Source organism: Corvus moneduloides, chromosome 4, assembly GCF_009650955.1.
Source record: "Corvus moneduloides isolate bCorMon1 chromosome 4, bCorMon1.pri, whole genome shotgun sequence".
Classification (NCBI taxonomy): Eukaryota; Metazoa; Chordata; class Aves; order Passeriformes; family Corvidae; genus Corvus; species Corvus moneduloides.
The window spans coordinates 14,870,861-14,887,985 of record NC_045479.1 but is presented as its reverse complement, the minus strand read 5'-3'; the positions used below and the strand labels follow the sequence as shown (position 1 = coordinate 14,887,985).

Below are 17,125 nucleotides of genomic sequence, written 5' to 3'. Positions count from 1 at the left end.
CCCTGAGGACGTATCTATGTGTTTCACAGTGTAACACAACTTCTGTTCCCCTGCCCCCACCCCAGTCAGGATTTAAGAGTTCTTAGAATCTCTTTACATAGCTTTCAGAACCCAGGCAGGGTGGCTTTTGTGAGTGGCTTCTGTGGTCACCTGTCAGAGAAAAAAATCATTGGGGGGTGTTGAAAGATCTGCCCTCGCTCTCTGTTCTGCAGACTTGTGCTCTTTGGGACCCTGTGTTCTGTAGCCATTCTTGCTGCTGATTGATGTTTTCTTGTCGTTTGTACCTAAAAGTCCTAGTGTGACCTGAGTACAAAGCTATTTCATGATGCACTGATGATGTTAATTCACCCAACAGCCTGACTCAGAAGTGGCTGATGCCGGCATGAAACTCGAAGCCTACTTTGAAGATCTTCTAAGGAACCTTTATCCTGAGAGAAAGTTCCCTGTACAGCCAAGCAGCCAGAGTGAAAAAGAGAATCCAGAACTTACTGATGACTCAGATGATGACTTTGTACAGCCCCGGAAAAAACGCCTCAAAGGAGAAGACCGTCAGTTGCTTAAATGAGCCCCATGCGTTACGACAGGAAGTTTTTTTAAAACTGAGAATATTTATCACTGTTCTCACTGTTTTGACTTGTAGGTTTGTGAATATTTACTAGACTTTCTCCCCATCTGAAACACAAATCTAATGGAGATCAAGGCATGTGAAGAGCTTCTCTGAAGTTCAAACCTTTCATCTCTTTTGTGGATCAGCTCAGAAATTGCCATTTGTGTGGGGTGACAGCTGTTTAACTTTGCTTTGAAGAAGAAGTTTGTATAGAATTGAACCTCAAAACATGACATGGGTTCAACATGTGGCTTTCTGAGTTTGAAGAAAATGTGATCTCACCAGATTTTTAACTTTACCAAAGGCATGTGGCTGGCCATAATTTGATCTCTCTGTACTGTATTCAACACAAACCACAAAAAAAGATGGTGTAATGTTACTGTCCTGCAATACTGATTGGTATAATGAGAGTGTAGTTGCCCCCAAAGAAGTTACTGGGAATTTTAAAATGTAAGGGAGAGGGTATTAAAAATAACTTTAAAAAAAAGGAAGAAGAGGAATTTGTTTGAGAGTTTCTAATGGAGGAAGTAAAGGACAGAATACTTTGGTTTGCACCATTTTTCTCACCACCAGCAGGAAGCAATGGTATTTCTGTACTATTTTGTTTAACAGGTGTCTCAAGTGTGATGTACCTCTGTTTAATGAATTTGATGGGGACGTCTTGAGTGGAAAAATGTTTGTTTGCAAAACCAGTCATTTTTGTGTATTTTTAAAGACGGGAGAAAAAGCATCCTTTCTGTCCACAATCCCTTGTTCTTTTTCCGTATTTCTAAATCTGTCATTGTGAGAATGCAACCAGCATTCACCTGGGAGTACACAAGTTTGAAGAGAAAGAAGGCTCTTCAGCCCTTCATCGATCCTGGTTAAGATCACCACAAAATGAGGATGAAGTACCTTATTTTGTTTGGTCTACTTTCCAGAAGCTCTGACAACAACATTAGGATTGCTTCTGCCCTCCGAGGCTGCAGAGTTAGAGCAGTACTTGTCTGTGGTTGCCCTAGCTATTGTTTTTTAGTCTTCATTTATGTAATCTTAAATGAAAACTCAGTGTTTCGGAGAGCAGACAGTCATTTGGATTAATTGAGCTCTGACTGTGCCAGAATTCTGCAGTTTGACTTGTGAAGACACTTGAGCGTACCCAAGCCTGCTTCTGCCTGGCTCTGTAGCCCTGGTGTGGTGCATAGAGCATGGCAGAGACTGGATCCAAGTGCTGCTTGTGCCTCGCTGCTGCGTGCGTGTGGAATGAGAAAAAGGCCTGGCTTTGCCTCTCACCTGATGAGATCGTGCCTGTCTTTGTCATAGGGTGGCACTGCACACTAAAATATAGTGGACACTCCCATAAAATACTCAGTTGTGGTTGCAGCAGGCCTTTTGACATAACCTCTGATCATGTGGTGGAGTATTAGGCTGCCCAAAGTAACCAGTTATTTTCCTTTTTTTTTTTTGGTGGGCTTCGGTTTGCTGGGTTTTTTAAATTATTATTGCTGTTGTCACTGTTGTCATTTTAAAGCAGGAGAAGGCAGTGGCCTGATGCACTCCCAGCCCATGCTGAGGCAGCCCCTGTGCCCAGGTGAGGACATCTCCCTGCAGAAGCTGATTTCCTTTGAGAGCCTCAGGAGTGGCCTCTGGAAGTTCTTTTCCCTGAGGAAAGGGATGCATGTCCCTGCCTTCAGGGCACCTCCAGCGTGACCCACCTGTGAAAGCTTTCCATCAGTTCCGTAGTTCCAGCCAGCCCCTGAAAAACTCCAAACTTAATCCAAACAAAACTTCATCCAACTCTTGAACATTTATTTTAAGGCATCTCCAAGGGCTATTGCTTGGGATTTAATTTCTGTGAGGGAAGATTCCCTTGGCTTTAATGCTGGTGATGGATGATGTCCTCAGGCTGGAAGGGAAGGGATTTGGGGTGCATGGGACATACCTGGTAGGTGTGTGGGAGTTCCAGGAGGTCGGCATTGGCAATTGCTGTCTGAGCCCCTCTGCAAACACACAGTGCCGACATTCCCAGGTAATGCCCAAGCTGTTCCTTGGGGGATTTTTGGGGTGTCAGTGAGGTCTGTCCACAGCAAAGCATCTCTGGGTTCCTGTTCAGAGCGGCCCCTGGCCAAGGAGCTGTGGGCAGCCCTTTATCCATGTCCATCTGAGCACTGCCCGGGCATCCCAGTGCCCGTGCCTGGGATGTGTGTTTTGTATTCTGCGTGCCACAGGCAGGACACTGCAGGCACAGCTGCTCCCCTGGAAATACAAAGGACAAGAGGTGCCAGTTCCCTTTCTGTGGCTCCGGACCTCCCACCCCGCTTTCCCGGCCAGCTGGGACACACGGAGAAAACACCAAGGAACATTCCTGGCAGCGAGCGGGAGTCACCGAGGGCTCTGCGCAGCTCTGGGCCAGAAAAGCAGCCCCAGCCTCAGCACCTGCCCTGATTTTAGGCTGTGAACACTCACCTGCAGAAAACGCCCCTGTGCAAGCGGGACCAGCCCTGACACTCCAGAACAACTTCTGCAACGGACTAAGTGAACCCTCAGGACTCGTCCTGTGCTTTCTCCCTGGAAAAGAACATTGCATGAGTACCATTACAGCTGTTGGGTAAATCCTGGAAAGGGCAGGAAATCGTCATTATTTGTAAGAGTTTTGTGCTGTCATGTCAGGTGCCAGCCAGTTCTGCTCTAGAGCCATTCCAGGGGCTGGTGGGTGAAGCAGCATGAGCAGAAAAGAAGGAGCTGCATTGGCCTAGGAATTCTCTTGCTGGCAGCAGTCATTCTCATCCCAGGCAGGACCTTCCTCACGATCCCGAGATTGGCTCAGGTGCTTGGAGCAGGGTGCTGAAAATGCCAAGATTCTGAGTTCAATCCCCAGATGGGCCAATTACTTACCATGGTTTGACTTGATGATCCTTGGAGGTCTTTCTAACTTAAAATCTCCTGTGCTCTGTAAATAAAGAGTAAATAGTTTTCACTGGCTTTTTAAACCCAGAGGTTTTTTTCCGTTGGAGTGCGAGCCACCGAAAAAGGGAGGGAGAGCATCAGGTCTCACCCGGCAGGTGTCGGATGAGCAGCCGGAGCAGGACCGAGCCCCGTCGGGGCCGCAGTCCCACGCCGGTCGGAGTCGGAGCAGGAGCGGCAGCGCCGGACTCGGCCCCAGCTCCCGCCTCGGAGCGGCTTCTCCCGCCCGCCGCGATCCAGCCGCGCTCGTTCCGCGGGGGCACGGCGGGCGGGAGCGGGCACGGGGGAGGCGGGCGCTGCTCTGCCACGGGGGGTGCGGTGGCCCTCGGGGCGGGGGCGGTTCTGCATCCTCGCACCGGCGCCTGCGGGGCCGGGAGCGCGCACCGGCGCCTGCGGGGCCGGGAGCGCGCACCGGGGGCGCTGCGCTCGCGCCGCCGCTCCGTGTCCGCCAGGGGGCGCCTGAGGGAGCGGCGGCGCCTGAGGGGTCCCGGGGCCCGCACGGGCGGTCCCCGCGCCCCGCCCGCTTCCAGCCGCGACCCAGCGCCTGCTCCGGGGAACCGCCGCCCTCCTCCCGGGCCCGGCACCGCCACAGCCCCGGCTCCCCGCGGCCGCAGCGAGACGGCGCGGGGACCCCGCCCGGAGCTCCAGGGGGACCCCAGCCCAGCGCCCGTCCCGGAGCGGCTCCTCCCGCTCGCGGCGATCCCGGTACCGATCCCAGCCCAAAACCCGCCCCGGTCCTCCGGCCCCGGGACCCGCATCCCGCCCGCCGAGGGAGAAGCGGCTCCGCCCGGGACTCTCAGCCGACACCGGCAGGACCCGAACCCGAATTCCCGGGCCCGGATCCCGGCCCCACCTTACCGCCTTGGGCTCCGCGCAGCGCTGGGAGCAGCCCCCGGTCCGGCGCTCCGAGCGACGGTCCCGCCGCATCTCAGGATGAGCATCCAGCACACAGAACGGAGCGGGAGCGAATCCGCCGGGATTTATGGGCGGGGCGGGGCCGGCTCAGGTGTGAAGGGCGGGGCCAGCTCAGGTGCGCGGGGCCCCAGAGCGGCTGCGCGGGGCGGGGCCGAAGGGATTTAAGCCCCGGGAAATGCTCCCGACACTGGGATCGGGCCTTCGGGTCCGGGTCCTGTCCGTGTCCGCTGGGCGGGGTCCCGGGCTCGCCCGCGGGCGGGAGGAGCCGCTCTGGAACGGGCGCTGGGGCTGAGCCCGGCGGTGCCGCTCCGGCTGCGGCCCCGGGACCTCCAAACCCCGCCGCTCCCTGCCGTGCCGGGGGAATTTTTTATCCCGCACAGGCAGATAATTCTCATGGAGGAACCCCAAAAATAAGGATATGGGGCGGGCAGTGTTCTGCTTTGAATTAAAAACGCACTGGGAAAAATAAATCTGTGGAACAGCTCATTTCCAATCCTGGACCAGCTTCTGTGTGATTGGCTGTGATTCCAGCTGCTCCCATGGTATTTTCAGCCTGTGGAACTCTAATGAAATGCCAGGTGCTGAGCATGACAGAAGATAATGGGAAAATTCTCTGGATCAGGCAGTGTCCCAGAGGTCTGGCAGTGCCCAGCATTCCTGGCTGGAATTCGGGGTCCCAGCACAGCCCACCTGTAGTGGACCTGGCATTGCCCAGCATCGCTGACCAGCACAGCCCCCCCCAGCACAGCCCACTGCTTCCTCAAGTCCCCTTTAACCAGGATAATTTTTTGGGGTGGGGGCACCTAAACCCAGCAGAATTGGCTTTAACCAGTTTTGGGGGATCTCCCCTCCTCACTGAATTCCCGCTGCCAAAACCCAGCCTGAGGCTCAGCTCCCCCTCCCCTCAATCTCTCCAAGGAACTGGACTTGGATTTCCCAATCCAGCAGGGCAGCAATGCTGTTCTCCTCATTGCGTATCTTGATTGCAATAACTGCCTAAGAAAGAATTCAAAGAAAGAAGAGACAATAAAGAAGAGCTGCCAGCTCCAACCAAGGGCTGCTCAAATCCCTTCTCAATCATTTGCTTTAATTAACCACACTGACCTCGTCTGTGCCTGCAGCCCAGAGGGAATCTCTTCCCAACAGCTCCAACTGTGCTCCGTGTGTCCTGATGGTTCCCACAGTGACACACCACCGCCTCCTCCGCCCGCTGCCTTGGGGAGTTTCCCTAAGGTGCCACCAAGAAAGGAGCCTTTTACAGACATAGTCGTGGGATTCAGGGGAAGAAAAGGAGTTTTCAGTCTTCAGCATCTTCCACTCCGTCGGCACTGACAGCAAACACGGCTTCAGCCTCGGCCAGACACGGAGAGTCAGAGATTTTACAGATCCTGGTCTCACCTCGGCCTTGCCGCAGGTATAGCCTGACAGGAAGGGTCAGGATGGACAGCCTGCTCCCAGAAAATCATCCTAATCCATACAGCATCGAACAGAGCTGTACGAACTGCCCGAGACGTTCATTTCCCTGCGGACCAAGGGCTCAGGAGGGAAACACAGGCCGGGGTCCTCTCCCTGAATCAGCCTGAACAGCAGCTGGGCCTGGGGGTCGCTGTTAAAGCCCCGGCAGAGGCCACCTTGTCCAGGGCATTGCTGCCAGAGGCCATTCCTGCAAAAGCAGGGAAGAGAAAGGGATGAACCTTGGAGCTCCTGGAGTTAGCCAGGAGCTTTGCCAAAAGACTGGAAGAAAAACTCACATCCCCGGCAGAGATAAAAACAGACAGAAAAAAATGCAAGACATGGTGATGAAAAGAGAACTGAATGACTAGAACCACTTGAAATGGATAAGAGGAAACGGCCTCACATGATCCCAGGGGAGGTTTAGGCTGGATATTGGGAAGTCTCTCAGTGGAAAGGCTGTCCAGCCCTGGCACAGCTGCCCGGGGCAGTGGTGGAGGCCCCATCCCTGAGGGATTTAAAGCCGTGTGGATGTGGCACTTGGGGACAAGGGACAGTGGTGGCCTCGGCAGCGCCGGGGAACGGTTGGGCGCCGTGATCTCCGAGGGCTCCTCCAACCTGAAGGATTCCATGATTCCAAGGACACTCCATACACAGCCAGCACAGACATACCTGTGCCTGCTGCAAACAACATTTCACTTCCTCTCCTTCACTTGGCTGCCAAGTATTCCCTGGCAACAGGAAACATGGGAACAGTCCTTGCTGTGGGAGAAGCCAGCAAGATTAGATCAAAATCCCTTCAGAAAGAGCTAACAGGATCCAGCCAGTCCTGTCCCCAGCTGCTTGGGAAGGTCCCAGTCCCTTCCAGTAGGAAAAGAGAGGGAAATCACCTCGTGCCGAGGGACAGTGACACGAGAGCTGCAGAGAGAGCGGCAGAGACGGGAGAGGAATGGCAGCACCGAAGTTTCCAAAGGGAATGTGGCAGGTTCAGTTCGTAAACTGGGCAGAAACGCCAATTAAGCGTAGTGGTTTGGTTCAAAATATCCATTACTTACTTTCCTTCTGTGAGATAAGAATTAGGAGAAAGCAAAACAGGTTCAAACTTAAACAGTTGCAGTACAAAGAAAGGGTTTTATTACCAACAGAATTAAAAGTAAAAAGAAATAACAAGAAATTAAAGCAAACCCCCTGCCCCCCTTCCAGCACTTTCCTCCTTTTACCCAACTCACACAAAGGGTAACAGAACGTGGGATTTTAGTCAATGTTGCAGTTCTTGAAAAGTCTCTTTCTCATGCTAAAGGAAAAAAGGGTTTTCTTCAGCTGCACAAGGTTCCCAAACAGCCACCAACAGCAGACCTGCCCAGAAAGAAACAATCTGCTGTGGTGTAAAACATCTCTGCCATGAAAAAATCTCACAGTTCCTTCACACTGCCAAACATGGGCCATCACACGGGGTTATTAATCTTTTTAAGGATGAGTTATTTTTGGCCTGCACACAAAGGCTTCTTCGCCACAAGTCTCTAAAAGCCTCTCACTGCTTCTATATAGCCTGGCATAGGCACTCTTCACAATCTTCACAGGCCACACAAGGATTCTCCATCCCCCCATGTACTTCAGATGGATTAAAGAGACAGTTTGTGTGTGATATTACAGTTTCTTACCACGGCATGCAAGAAGGTTTTTAAGCTACGCGTGAGACTCGCGGCACCGCCCTCTTTTCTCCCGTCGCCATTTCCAGCTGGGTCTCACGTGACTCACCTTCTCCTTCTGACTCTGAAGCCGCCACGTTGAAGAGTGTTCTTGTTCAGGCTTTATGGTGGAGAAAGCCTCGCTCCCTCTGTGCTGCTGGCTGCGTGGTGTCTCCTTCAGTTCAGCACAGAGTGTGCTGGCTGCAGACAGGAGGCTCTGCCGGCTCCCGTTGGCTCTGCATGGAGAGGAGAGGGACCCGCCGGTCCCAGGGAGCCGCAGCGGATGGGTTCAGCTGCGTGGCAGTCCCTGGCTGGTTTGAGCTGCCTGCGGCTCTGGGACAGTGCCCCCCCAGCGACCCAGGGTCCGTGCCGTGGCGTTGGGGAAGGGGGGGGCAGGGGTCCTGGCCCAGTGGCTCGGAGGCTCCAAGGCCCCCCCACCTTCTGGCAGGCGAGCTGGGACAAAAGGCAATTCCCGCCTTTCCGCGCAGTTTAAATATGTAAATTGTGAGAAGTGTCATCCGTCTAAAAGACTGTCCATCAACTCAGGGTCAACCCACTACAGGGAACACCTGCCAAATCAACCTCCAGGACCTGTGGAAAATAGTTTCCAGCTGAGTCGTGAGTCAAACTATTCCTCTCACAGACCTTTCAGCCACAGCCAGGAGCCACTCTGGACGGAAGATCCCCTCTGTGTCCATGGATGTGGCTTCTCCCTTGCTGCCCGCCCCCAGGGTCTGTGGGGAGCTAAAGGAGAAGGAAAGGAATGAACAGGGAATAAAGTATCCATAAATACAGCAGATATTGCCACATGCCCTCACAGAGGTCATACAGCAAATAATATCCCAAGCTATTGTGACTAAAGTCCCATTTAGCTGGGAAAAGCAAGAGGAAAGATGCCTGTTCCCCCATCTCTGACACCTTCCCTTTGTAGTGCCCGTCACCCTGGAGTGCCAGGACAAGGGGGAATAGCTTCCCACTGACACAGGGCAGGGATAGGTGGGATATTGGGAAGAAATTGTTCCCTGTGAGGGTGTTGAAGCCCTGGCACAGGTTGCCGAGAGAGGCTGTGGTTGCCCCTGGATCCCTGGCAGTGTCCAAGGCCAGGCTGGACAGGGCTTGGAGCAAGCTGGGATAGTGGAAGGTGTCCCTGCCCATGGAACTGGATGGGCTTTAATGTCCCTTCCCATCCAAACCATTCCAGGATTCCATGATTCTACAAAAGATGACAGGTGCTCAGCTTTGAGCTGGGAAGTTTAGGGAGTTAACTAAATGATCAAATTAAGTCCAAGCCACTAATATTTTAGAGAATGGTAACCTCTAGACAGTAGTAAACACTTAGATAGTCAAAGAAAGTGCCCAAATTAGCAAATATCCCACGGCTGTGGGGTCTGAATATTGGATTGTAATGAGGTGAACCCCCCACCTGACCAGTGACTGCCAGGCAGTGACACGGCTGCGTCTTCCCAGTACGGAATTCCCCGAATAACCCCGTTAGGGACCCTGTTTCTATTCCTCCTGGAAGGAAAATAACAATTATTAATAAAAATTAAAAGGTCACATGCTACAAACTGATATCTATGTATCTAACCCACATATAAAATATTACATTTATATATATATAATATAAAATTTAAACACTGAATTTGGCTAAAAGTTTCAAAACTAAGAGGGAAAACCGCTTGTCATCCTGAGGTTTGTTTGTATTGTGGATAGGAAGTCCAGGTGTGTTTCTGAAGATGCTGAAGAGTTGAAATTGCTTGCTTTCATTTTTGGATTACCAGAGGAATGAGGAGATGGTGATGCCTGGTTTTGTTTTCACTAAACATGGCACGGACTTAAATAAACCAGAAACATCCAAAAACTGAAAGCTCTGGGTCTTGCATCACAACTAAAAGGATTAAAAACTATTTCTGCAGCTTTTAAAATAAAAGCAATTATTCAAGAGCAGTCCTAGAGGTCTTTCATCCAACCAAGACTTGCCTTACATGGTTCCATGCAAAGATCACACTCATGGGAAAACCCCACCCCAAAAACTGAGCCTAAGCAGGAAAGAGAAATAATAAAATGCTGACCTTGAAGCAGCTTATCCAGCTCTTTGGAGCCACGGGGGATCTGGATGATCTCTGACTGCCGCTGGTGGAATTCTGTGGTTGTGGTGAAACCCATGGGAACCAGTTCAGCTGCATCAGCCTGCGGGAAAACCCAACTGAGCAGTGCCAGGAGAGTTCACACCGTTTGTTAACCCCCTAGTAATTAATATTTCCTGCCTTGTGGAGAGGCGCCTGCATCATCCCATGCACATTTCACAGACCTTGCATGGGTTGGTACCTCTGCACAGAACGGAAATTCTGCTCCAAGTAAAAGCTCCAACATCCCTTTTGTGTGTTTTAGGGAAATCCTTCCCTTCGGTTCAGTCCTGGTACATTCTGCCTTTTCCCATCACAAGTCAGGTCACACCTCCAATCACCTTTACTGCCCTTTGGAGACCTTCCAAATTCACCACAACACTTTCAGCCAGCAGAAATAAACCTGTGGAATATCCTGGGTTAAAGCTCCAGAACACCCTTACTGGGATTTTGTCAGCTTTGGTTTCACTGATGACTTTAATGTTCAGCAGCTCCTTCTCTGGTGCATAAGCCATGGCCTTCACCATGTGAAATCCAGCTTCTTCCAGCCTCTTCCCATCACTGGCATTTATGCCACACTGCTGGGAGGGAGGGAGAGAGGGATGGAGGGAGGGAAAAAGACACTTGTTAGTATTTTTGAATTGTTCTGGGTTTTTTTCTCACAGAGCACAAGTACGAATTTAGCAAAGAAGTTTGTAGATTCACGTTGTTTTGAAGGAAAAGAGTTTAGGTTGGATATTAGCAAGGAATACTTCCCTGTGAGGGGGGGGAGGCCCTGGCACAGGGTGCCCAGGGAAGCTGTGGCTGCCCTTGGATCCCTGGCAGTGTCCAAGGCCAGGCTGGATGGAGCTTGGAGCAACCTGGGCCAGTGGAAGGTGTCCCTGCCCGTGGCAGGGGATGGAGCGGGATGAGTTTTTAAGGTCCCTTCCACCCCAAACCATTCTGGCATTCCAGGGTTCCAGCTTTAGCGGGGCCCTGCCGGAGCCAGGAGCGCCCCCCGCCCGCGGTCTGGAGCTCCCCGCGTTCCCTGCCCAGGTCCCCTCACGGTGCCCAATTCCAGCCCTTTGTTTAATGCCCCTCGTGGCCCTGCTCGGGAGTGCACGCGGGCACAGCTGGAGCGGGAAGCAGCGCCGGGAATGGGACGGGACCGGGCTGTGGGAGTTCGGCCCTCAGGCTGCGCGGACCTTGCTTTAGTGGCCTTTGTTCTTTTTTCCCCCTTTTCCTTTTGTCCTTCCCTCCTTTTTCTTTTTGTTTCCTCCTGTATGGAAAATCACGCTATGAGAAGCCAGCGTCCATAGAGGAGACAGAGGATGCCTGAAACTTTATTCAAATAAAGGGAGAGAAACCACTGGGACACTCACTCGTGGAGTTTTCTCTCTCGAGGTTTAGGAGGGCGCAGCCTCCTTTTATCCTAAACTCCCTCTTGTTGCCCTCTTCCTTTCCCCATTGGCTGAGGTACTAGGAAGGTACAGCCTTCCTGAACCGCCTACCACATATCCCCCTTTGTACCCGTCATTTTACCCCAAAGCTCAGAAACTCAGGCGTGTGCGGCCCCATTTCTGTGTTTCAGGAGGCAGACTGTCCGGGCTCTGTAACAAACCTGCCGCTTGAAGTTGGTAGAGAACTGCACCCCAGATGACATCCCAGTGTTCATCACCTGGCTCCAGATGGCCGCAGAGGCATTCCGACAGCTCAGCCAAGGGAAGAAGGGGAGGCAGAACAAGAAGAAAGGGCCAGGAGGGGCAGTGCTGGAACAAACGGGGAGCGCAGAGGGGCACGGATGAAGGTGGGGGGGACACCTCAGCTCCCGGCCCAGCAAGGCCGGATCGAGGCCGGGCACAGCCACGGATCCGGGCACAGCAGCTCGGGAGGTGCCGCTGCTCCGGGGGCACCTCTGGTAGAGCACACGGAGCCTCGGGCACACACAGGGACTTTGCCTTGCCCTGAAGCCCTGATTCGCGGTAGTTCTGGTGCCAACACCCACTCCTGCTGTGCCTTCTGCACGGCAGGCAGATGGAACCTTCCCAAAGGGATGCTCTCACTAACGGGCCGTGTCCTTCTCTGCCCCTTCTCCGGGCAGAGGGAATGCTGACCCTCCGAGCAAGACCCCCGAGCGAGGCCGAGTTCATCGACTGCTTCCAGAAAACCCAACGGGCTTTTAACTCCTTGGTAAGACATGGAGGAGTTTCCATCCCATGCAGGGACAGGGCTTTTCCCCATGTATCCCAGCAGCGAGTGCTTAGAGGGAAATTTGAGCCAAAGAAAACACTGCCAAGGGACAAAGGTGTGAATTCCAGGTTCCTCAGAACCCAGGACAAACCTTGTGTCAGGCTTGTGCAGGTTTTCTGGGACAAGCTGCTAAACCACAACTGGAAGCATCAAGTCCAGGATGGGACGGAGCAGCCAGAGGGTTGCAGCGCCTGGGTCTTTTCAGATCCAGGCCTGGGAAGTCTCTGCTTGACAGTAACTGAAGTCCCCCATTGTCCCAATATTCCTGGCTCCTCTCTTTCTCCCCTGCCAGACCCTCTGGATTAAGAAGGGGATGAAAAGCAGGAGCACAAAGATGTTCCCAGTGCTGCCAGCTCTGCTCAGTGAAATACAAGAGGCCAGGAGGGTAGCGAGGCAGCAGGAATTCTGTCAGTTGTGACCAAACTTGTCAACACATCCTACAAGCTCCTTCCTGGGCAGTTATGAATAAGGAAACCCCAAAGATTGTAAACAACCTTAATGCAGGACACCAAGCTCCAGCCTTTTCTTTGAGAAGCAAATATGGATAATCTGTGCCTGCTCAGGATCGGAAGCAGCAGCTGATCTCCCTGGCAGAGCTGGGACTCCGTGGTGAAGCCCTGCCACGCTCCTCCCCACGTGGCTGCCAAGTCCCAGGGAAGTGCCAGTTCGCTGGGTCACCCTGCTGCCAGCAGTTGTTTCCCACTTCCCACTCCACGTGAATGTTTAATCTGTGGCATTTCAAATGCTTCACTGGGAGTGAGGAGCCTGTCTCCCATGGCAGCAGTGCCAGGAGCCCAGGACAGGAGAAGGAGCTGAATGGAAGCACAAACTGGAGAGGTTTCTCACCACAGCTCAGCTGATTGCTGCTAGTTAATTCTTGCAGTAAATTAATCCCAAGTGTTTGCTCCTCCATTCTGCCACAGTTCACCTCAAATACCACTGGCAAAATGTCAAGATCATAAAAGCCCATTTCCCTTCTCTCTCTCTGGCCCATAACCAAAGCAGCCGTGTAGAACAACATGGAGTATTTATGGGAGAGCTGATTCACTTGGGAAAAAACCCCAAGCCCTAAAGAAACAAAACCACCCCAAATTTCAACCTGAAAACACGTGGGAGCACACAAAACTCTGTTAAGCCAGAGAGGAGATTGCAGACCAGAAAAAGCCAAAAGATGGGCTCTGCTTCGATACACTCTCTGACTGATAATTCCAGAGGAAATTCCCCACGGATCATAAGCAAGCACCTCTAATTTTTGCTCTGGAATCATTACTGCCTTGGCTGTCTGTGGAAGTGTTTCAAACATCCAGGGAGGGTTCGGGGGCTTGGCTGGGTTCTTTATGGCTAATCCTGACAGGCCCAGGACACAACACTTGGAATGCTCCAGAACGGCTCAGCTTTGCTACTTCAAAGACTTTCACACCCAGGGAACTGAGCGGTCCCAGATATAAACACCACGTTTGATACAAATCTGATATAAATTTAATTTGGCTGCCAGCATTAGAGCTGGCTCCACGCACAGACACACTGCTGCGAGCTGCCACTTCAGGAGCTCCCGGCGACATGGACACGACCCACAACTCCCACCTCCTCAGCCCAGAGTCCATCCAGCGCTCGCAGAGAGCTGCTGGGAGCTGGAATCCTCCCTGCTCCCCATGCCTGGCAAACCCTGCCTCCACCTCCGGCCCCCACCTCTCACCTCCTGGAAAAAAGGAGCTGCGTCCTGCTGGGTGCTCCCGGCTCCGGGCAGAAGCCGCCCTTCGGGCAGGGGGATGGCCCGGGCAGCTCCGGTGACTGTAATTCCTCGATGGTTTTGTGTTTTCCTGCATTTCCCCGGGCCGGGGGGAAAGCGGGGAGAGGCGCGGGGCGGCCAGCGAAGAGCCCGACCCGGCACTGGGTGGCGCCGGGGGCTTTTATCACGTGCGGCGCGACCGCGACAGAGGCGTCCCCGCCGCTGCCTGCCGCCCCCCGCGCGGCTCCCGCCCGGCCCCGGCGCCGCTGACCCCACCCCCCGTGTCCCCACACCGCGAAACGCCGCGGGAAATCGCGCTGAGAGCGCTGGGCCCACGTCGGGGTTGGGGTCACGTTCAGGCAGCCAAAGAGATGGTTCGGGGTCCTTCGGGCCGCCATTTTCATTCCTACCCAACGCGCATGTGCATGATGCCGCCATCTTTGGAAGGACAAATGAGCTACGTACCGAACCGCCATCTTTGGTGTGGCATCACGTGACGTCCCAATTCGTCGCCATCTTGGGTGCTGGCGGAAGTCATTTCCGGCTAGGCCGCCATTTTTGGTATGGTACCGTTAAGGCCCCCGGACCTCACAAGTGTGTCTGTCTAATCAGCTGCCCGAAGCGCCCCCGCGCCCCCGCCCCCGATGCTGCGCTTTCAGCGCGATTTTTCGCGGCGTTTCCCGATGTGGGGACACGGCTGGTGGTATCAACGGCGCGGGGGCTGGGCGGGAGCCGCGCGAGCGGCAGCAGGCAGCGGCGGGGACGCTTTTGTCGCGGTCCAGCCGCGTCCGCCATTTCGAGCGTGGCTCAACCCCGACCCGCCCTCTGGAGCGTCCTGTCACGTGATTTTTGCCGCTTCCACCATCTTGAGAGTGGCGAACTGCGACTTCCTTTCCGGGCCGCCATCTTGAGAGTGGCAGAGGGGCAGCTCCATTCCGCTCCCCTCACGGGCCCCGCCGGGCCGCCCCCTCCGCTGCCGCTCGCCTCAGGCACCGCCCGCACGGCGGCCGCTCCTTCCATCGCCACGGCCGGGCCCGCTTGCGCTCCTGACCCTCCTTCACCCCTCCGCTCTGTTTGCGGACATCGCCCCGCTCGGCCCCGCTTCTTGCCCTTCGCACGCTTCCCCAGGCACGGAGGCCGCCGGTGTCTCGTGTCACCCAGCAGGGGACAGCGGGGGACAGCAGGCAGGGCCAGGGCGCTGGGCCGGCAGTGCCGGTGTCTGTCACCCGGTGGCAGCACCGCCGCAGAGCTCAGCCAAGGGCTGCGACACGTTTGGGTCCGAGAAAAAAGCGGGGACAGAGCTGGTTTCTTTTCCTTCACCCCCATCGTATTTTCTTACGTTTTCAGGCGCTTTATTGTTTCATTCGTATGTAAAAACGTTATGTCATTATTTTCAAACCCTACAGATCTATATTCAGAGTTTCTTATATTCCTGTATATAATATAGTAGTTAGAGAGGGTTTGTTTCGAAATGAATTAATATATAAATTAGTATTACTTGCCAGTATATATAAAATAAAGACAGAGTGGTAATTACACAGGAAGGACAGAGGGACACAAAGAGGGAAACAAGGACAGAGAGAGGAAATGACCACGGCAGGTGGGTGTGGGGGGAAGATGGGCAAGGCACAGCAGAGGGATGGAGAAAGAGAGGGACGGGCAGCAGGGCAGAGGGTTATAAAGAGAAGAGTGCAGTGAGGGAGAGGGACTGAGCAGCAGATCCAGACAGGTACAGGCAAAAGGACAGTGAGAGGGACATACAGTCACGGTGCAGGGCAAAGGAATAAGGAGAGGAAGAAAATGCGGGCAGGGAGGGAGACAGACAAAAAGGAGAGACAATAGGGAGAGAGATTGAGCAATATTTATTAAATAAATATTGAGTATTTACTTAAAGAAAAACAAGAACGAGAGAGTGAAGTAGTGAAAGGGAATGGGATGGGGAACACACAGGACAAGAAAGGAACACAAAAGACACACCAGAGAGACAGAAGAAAAGTGGTGGAAAGTTGGATGTAAGGCTGAAAGAAAATCAAGAACAAACCCCAGGACTTATTAGAGAGTATGGCTGATGAACATGTAATGTAAATAAACCACCAGCTCAAACAGAACCATTTACTGCCATGGTTCGGCCTGGGACTCAACATCTGCCTCTTGGTAGGGCCATAAACCCCGATAAAACATGAGGTGAAAGCTGATGGATGATGTGCACCAGGTTGGGTCCTGCTCAGCCCTAATCCCAGCCTGTGCCACCTGTGAACACCCTGATCTCCCAACCTTCTCTCAGGGAAATTTCACCTTTATCCTTTCTCTTCCCCTCCCAGTATCTCACTGTGCTCTGAATGAACGTGATGAGAGGCTTCTCTGTTGCAGGTTCTTTGGAAATCCTATGGTGACTTTGAGACTGAGCAAGAGGGGCATGAGAAAAGCAGGAACATTTCCTGATGGTTCCTGCAGCACACACAGCACGTCAAGGTGTGTGTGGGCAGCCAGGACACAGAGCTGGCCCTGAACCTGGCCCACAGGCAGGGAAGCCTGGGCTGCCTTGGGTCAAATCAACCCAAACTCAGTCCCATGCCTGTGCTCTGAAGGGGCAGAGAAGTTTCCCCACTATGCATAACTATGGAGGTTCATCCCCACTATGGAGGTTCATCTCCATGCAAGAATTAATGCATCACCTTCTCCTGGTGGTGTTTCTTGGCATTTTCATTGGTCACAAACAAATGCATTTCAGGAGTTTTTAACTATTACTGACCAAGTATTTTTGTTTTGGAAAACAGCCAAGAAAACACCATGGACAGGCAACAATTCCATTTGAACAGTCTCTGAATTTCCAGTTACTTGAAAGGAAAAGTAATAGGGTAAGTGCAAGAGTGTATAGCCATTGCCAATAGAATCAGTAAGTTTTCCAACATTGCTTTTGGCATTTCATGGGAAAAAAACCCATTCAGCCCAAGATTCTTACATTCTTTCCCTAACAAACAATTTCACCAACGAATAGCTCGATCTGGGTCACCTTCCCTTAATTTCCACCTGTGTCCACAATCCTGGCAGGAGCTTGGAGAGCAGCAGAGTCACTTTGTGACTCTGCTGTGTTCAGTTGTTTAAATCAGGCCAGTCCCTCTGCCAGTTCACACACAGCAGCTTTGGCCTCCCCTTCCCCAGCAGTGAATCCACTCCTCGTCTGTGAAGCTGCACCTCCAGCAGAGACAGAAGGATCCACCCAATGCTGTGCTGGGAAGGCCAAGACCACAAGGAAGGATGACAGTGTCAGCCCTTGAGATTAAAAATAAGAAAAACAACGTGAGGAAGTGACAAAAAGTCCAATCTGACTGAGGCTCCTGCAGGTGGCATTTTATGGTTCTGCAGTGTGTACTTCCTCTGAGTTCAAAAATAATCCCCTCATAGGAGCATTAACTTCTCCATTAAGCCTCTTTGG

General features: G+C 53.0%; 3 protein-coding genes across 3 annotated transcripts in view; 1 reads left to right on the top strand and 2 right to left on the bottom strand.

The window, feature by feature from the left end:
* Positions 1-3,568, top strand: part of LOC116442463 (transcription intermediary factor 1-alpha-like) — a 58,683-nt gene extending 55,115 nt beyond the window's left edge. Inside the window, exon 19 of the mRNA XM_032105491.1 lies at positions 356-3,568. Within this exon, the coding sequence (XP_031961382.1) occupies positions 356-565 (210 nt within the window). The 3' untranslated portion in view covers positions 566-3,568. The remainder of the gene's footprint in view (positions 1-355) is intronic.
* LOC116442464 lies at positions 2,375-7,017 on the bottom strand. The gene is made up of 4 exons (XM_032105493.1): positions 5,570-7,017; positions 4,409-5,461; positions 3,482-3,536; positions 2,375-3,154 (listed from the first exon to the last, which is right to left on the bottom strand). Exons 2-4 carry the CDS (start codon positions 4,475-4,477, stop codon positions 2,463-2,465), a joined length of 816 nt encoding a protein of 271 aa, XP_031961384.1. The 5' UTR covers positions 4,478-5,461; positions 5,570-7,017; the 3' UTR covers positions 2,375-2,462.
* A 564-nt stretch (positions 7,018-7,581) lies between these two features.
* On the bottom strand, positions 7,582-14,709 carry LOC116442575 (DNA repair protein RAD51 homolog 1-like). Its single transcript, XM_032105739.1, is given in 7 exon segments — positions 7,582-8,321; positions 8,323-8,349; positions 9,029-9,120; positions 9,678-9,795; positions 13,657-13,955; positions 14,155-14,233; positions 14,638-14,709. Coding segments are annotated over 7 exon segments (780 nt in total). The 3' UTR covers positions 7,582-8,228.
* Between the last annotated feature and the right edge of the window lie 2,416 nt (positions 14,710-17,125).

What these genes read in the sequence shown, in the direction of transcription:
- LOC116442464 (XM_032105493.1), bottom strand. Translation starts at nt 4,477, where the DNA reads ATGCGGCGGGACCGTCGCTCGGAGCGCCGGACCGGGGGCTGCTCCCAG. An exon ending in GCTGCGCGGAGCCCAAGGCG is followed by an intron (nt 3,537 to 4,408) that starts GTAAGGTGGGGC and finishes CTTTATTTACAG; the next exon opens with AGCACAGGAGATTTTAAGTT. An exon ending in GATCATCAAGTCAAACCATG is followed by an intron (nt 3,155 to 3,481) that starts GTAAGTAATTGG and finishes GTTCTTTTCCAG; the next exon opens with GGAGAAAGCACAGGACGAGT.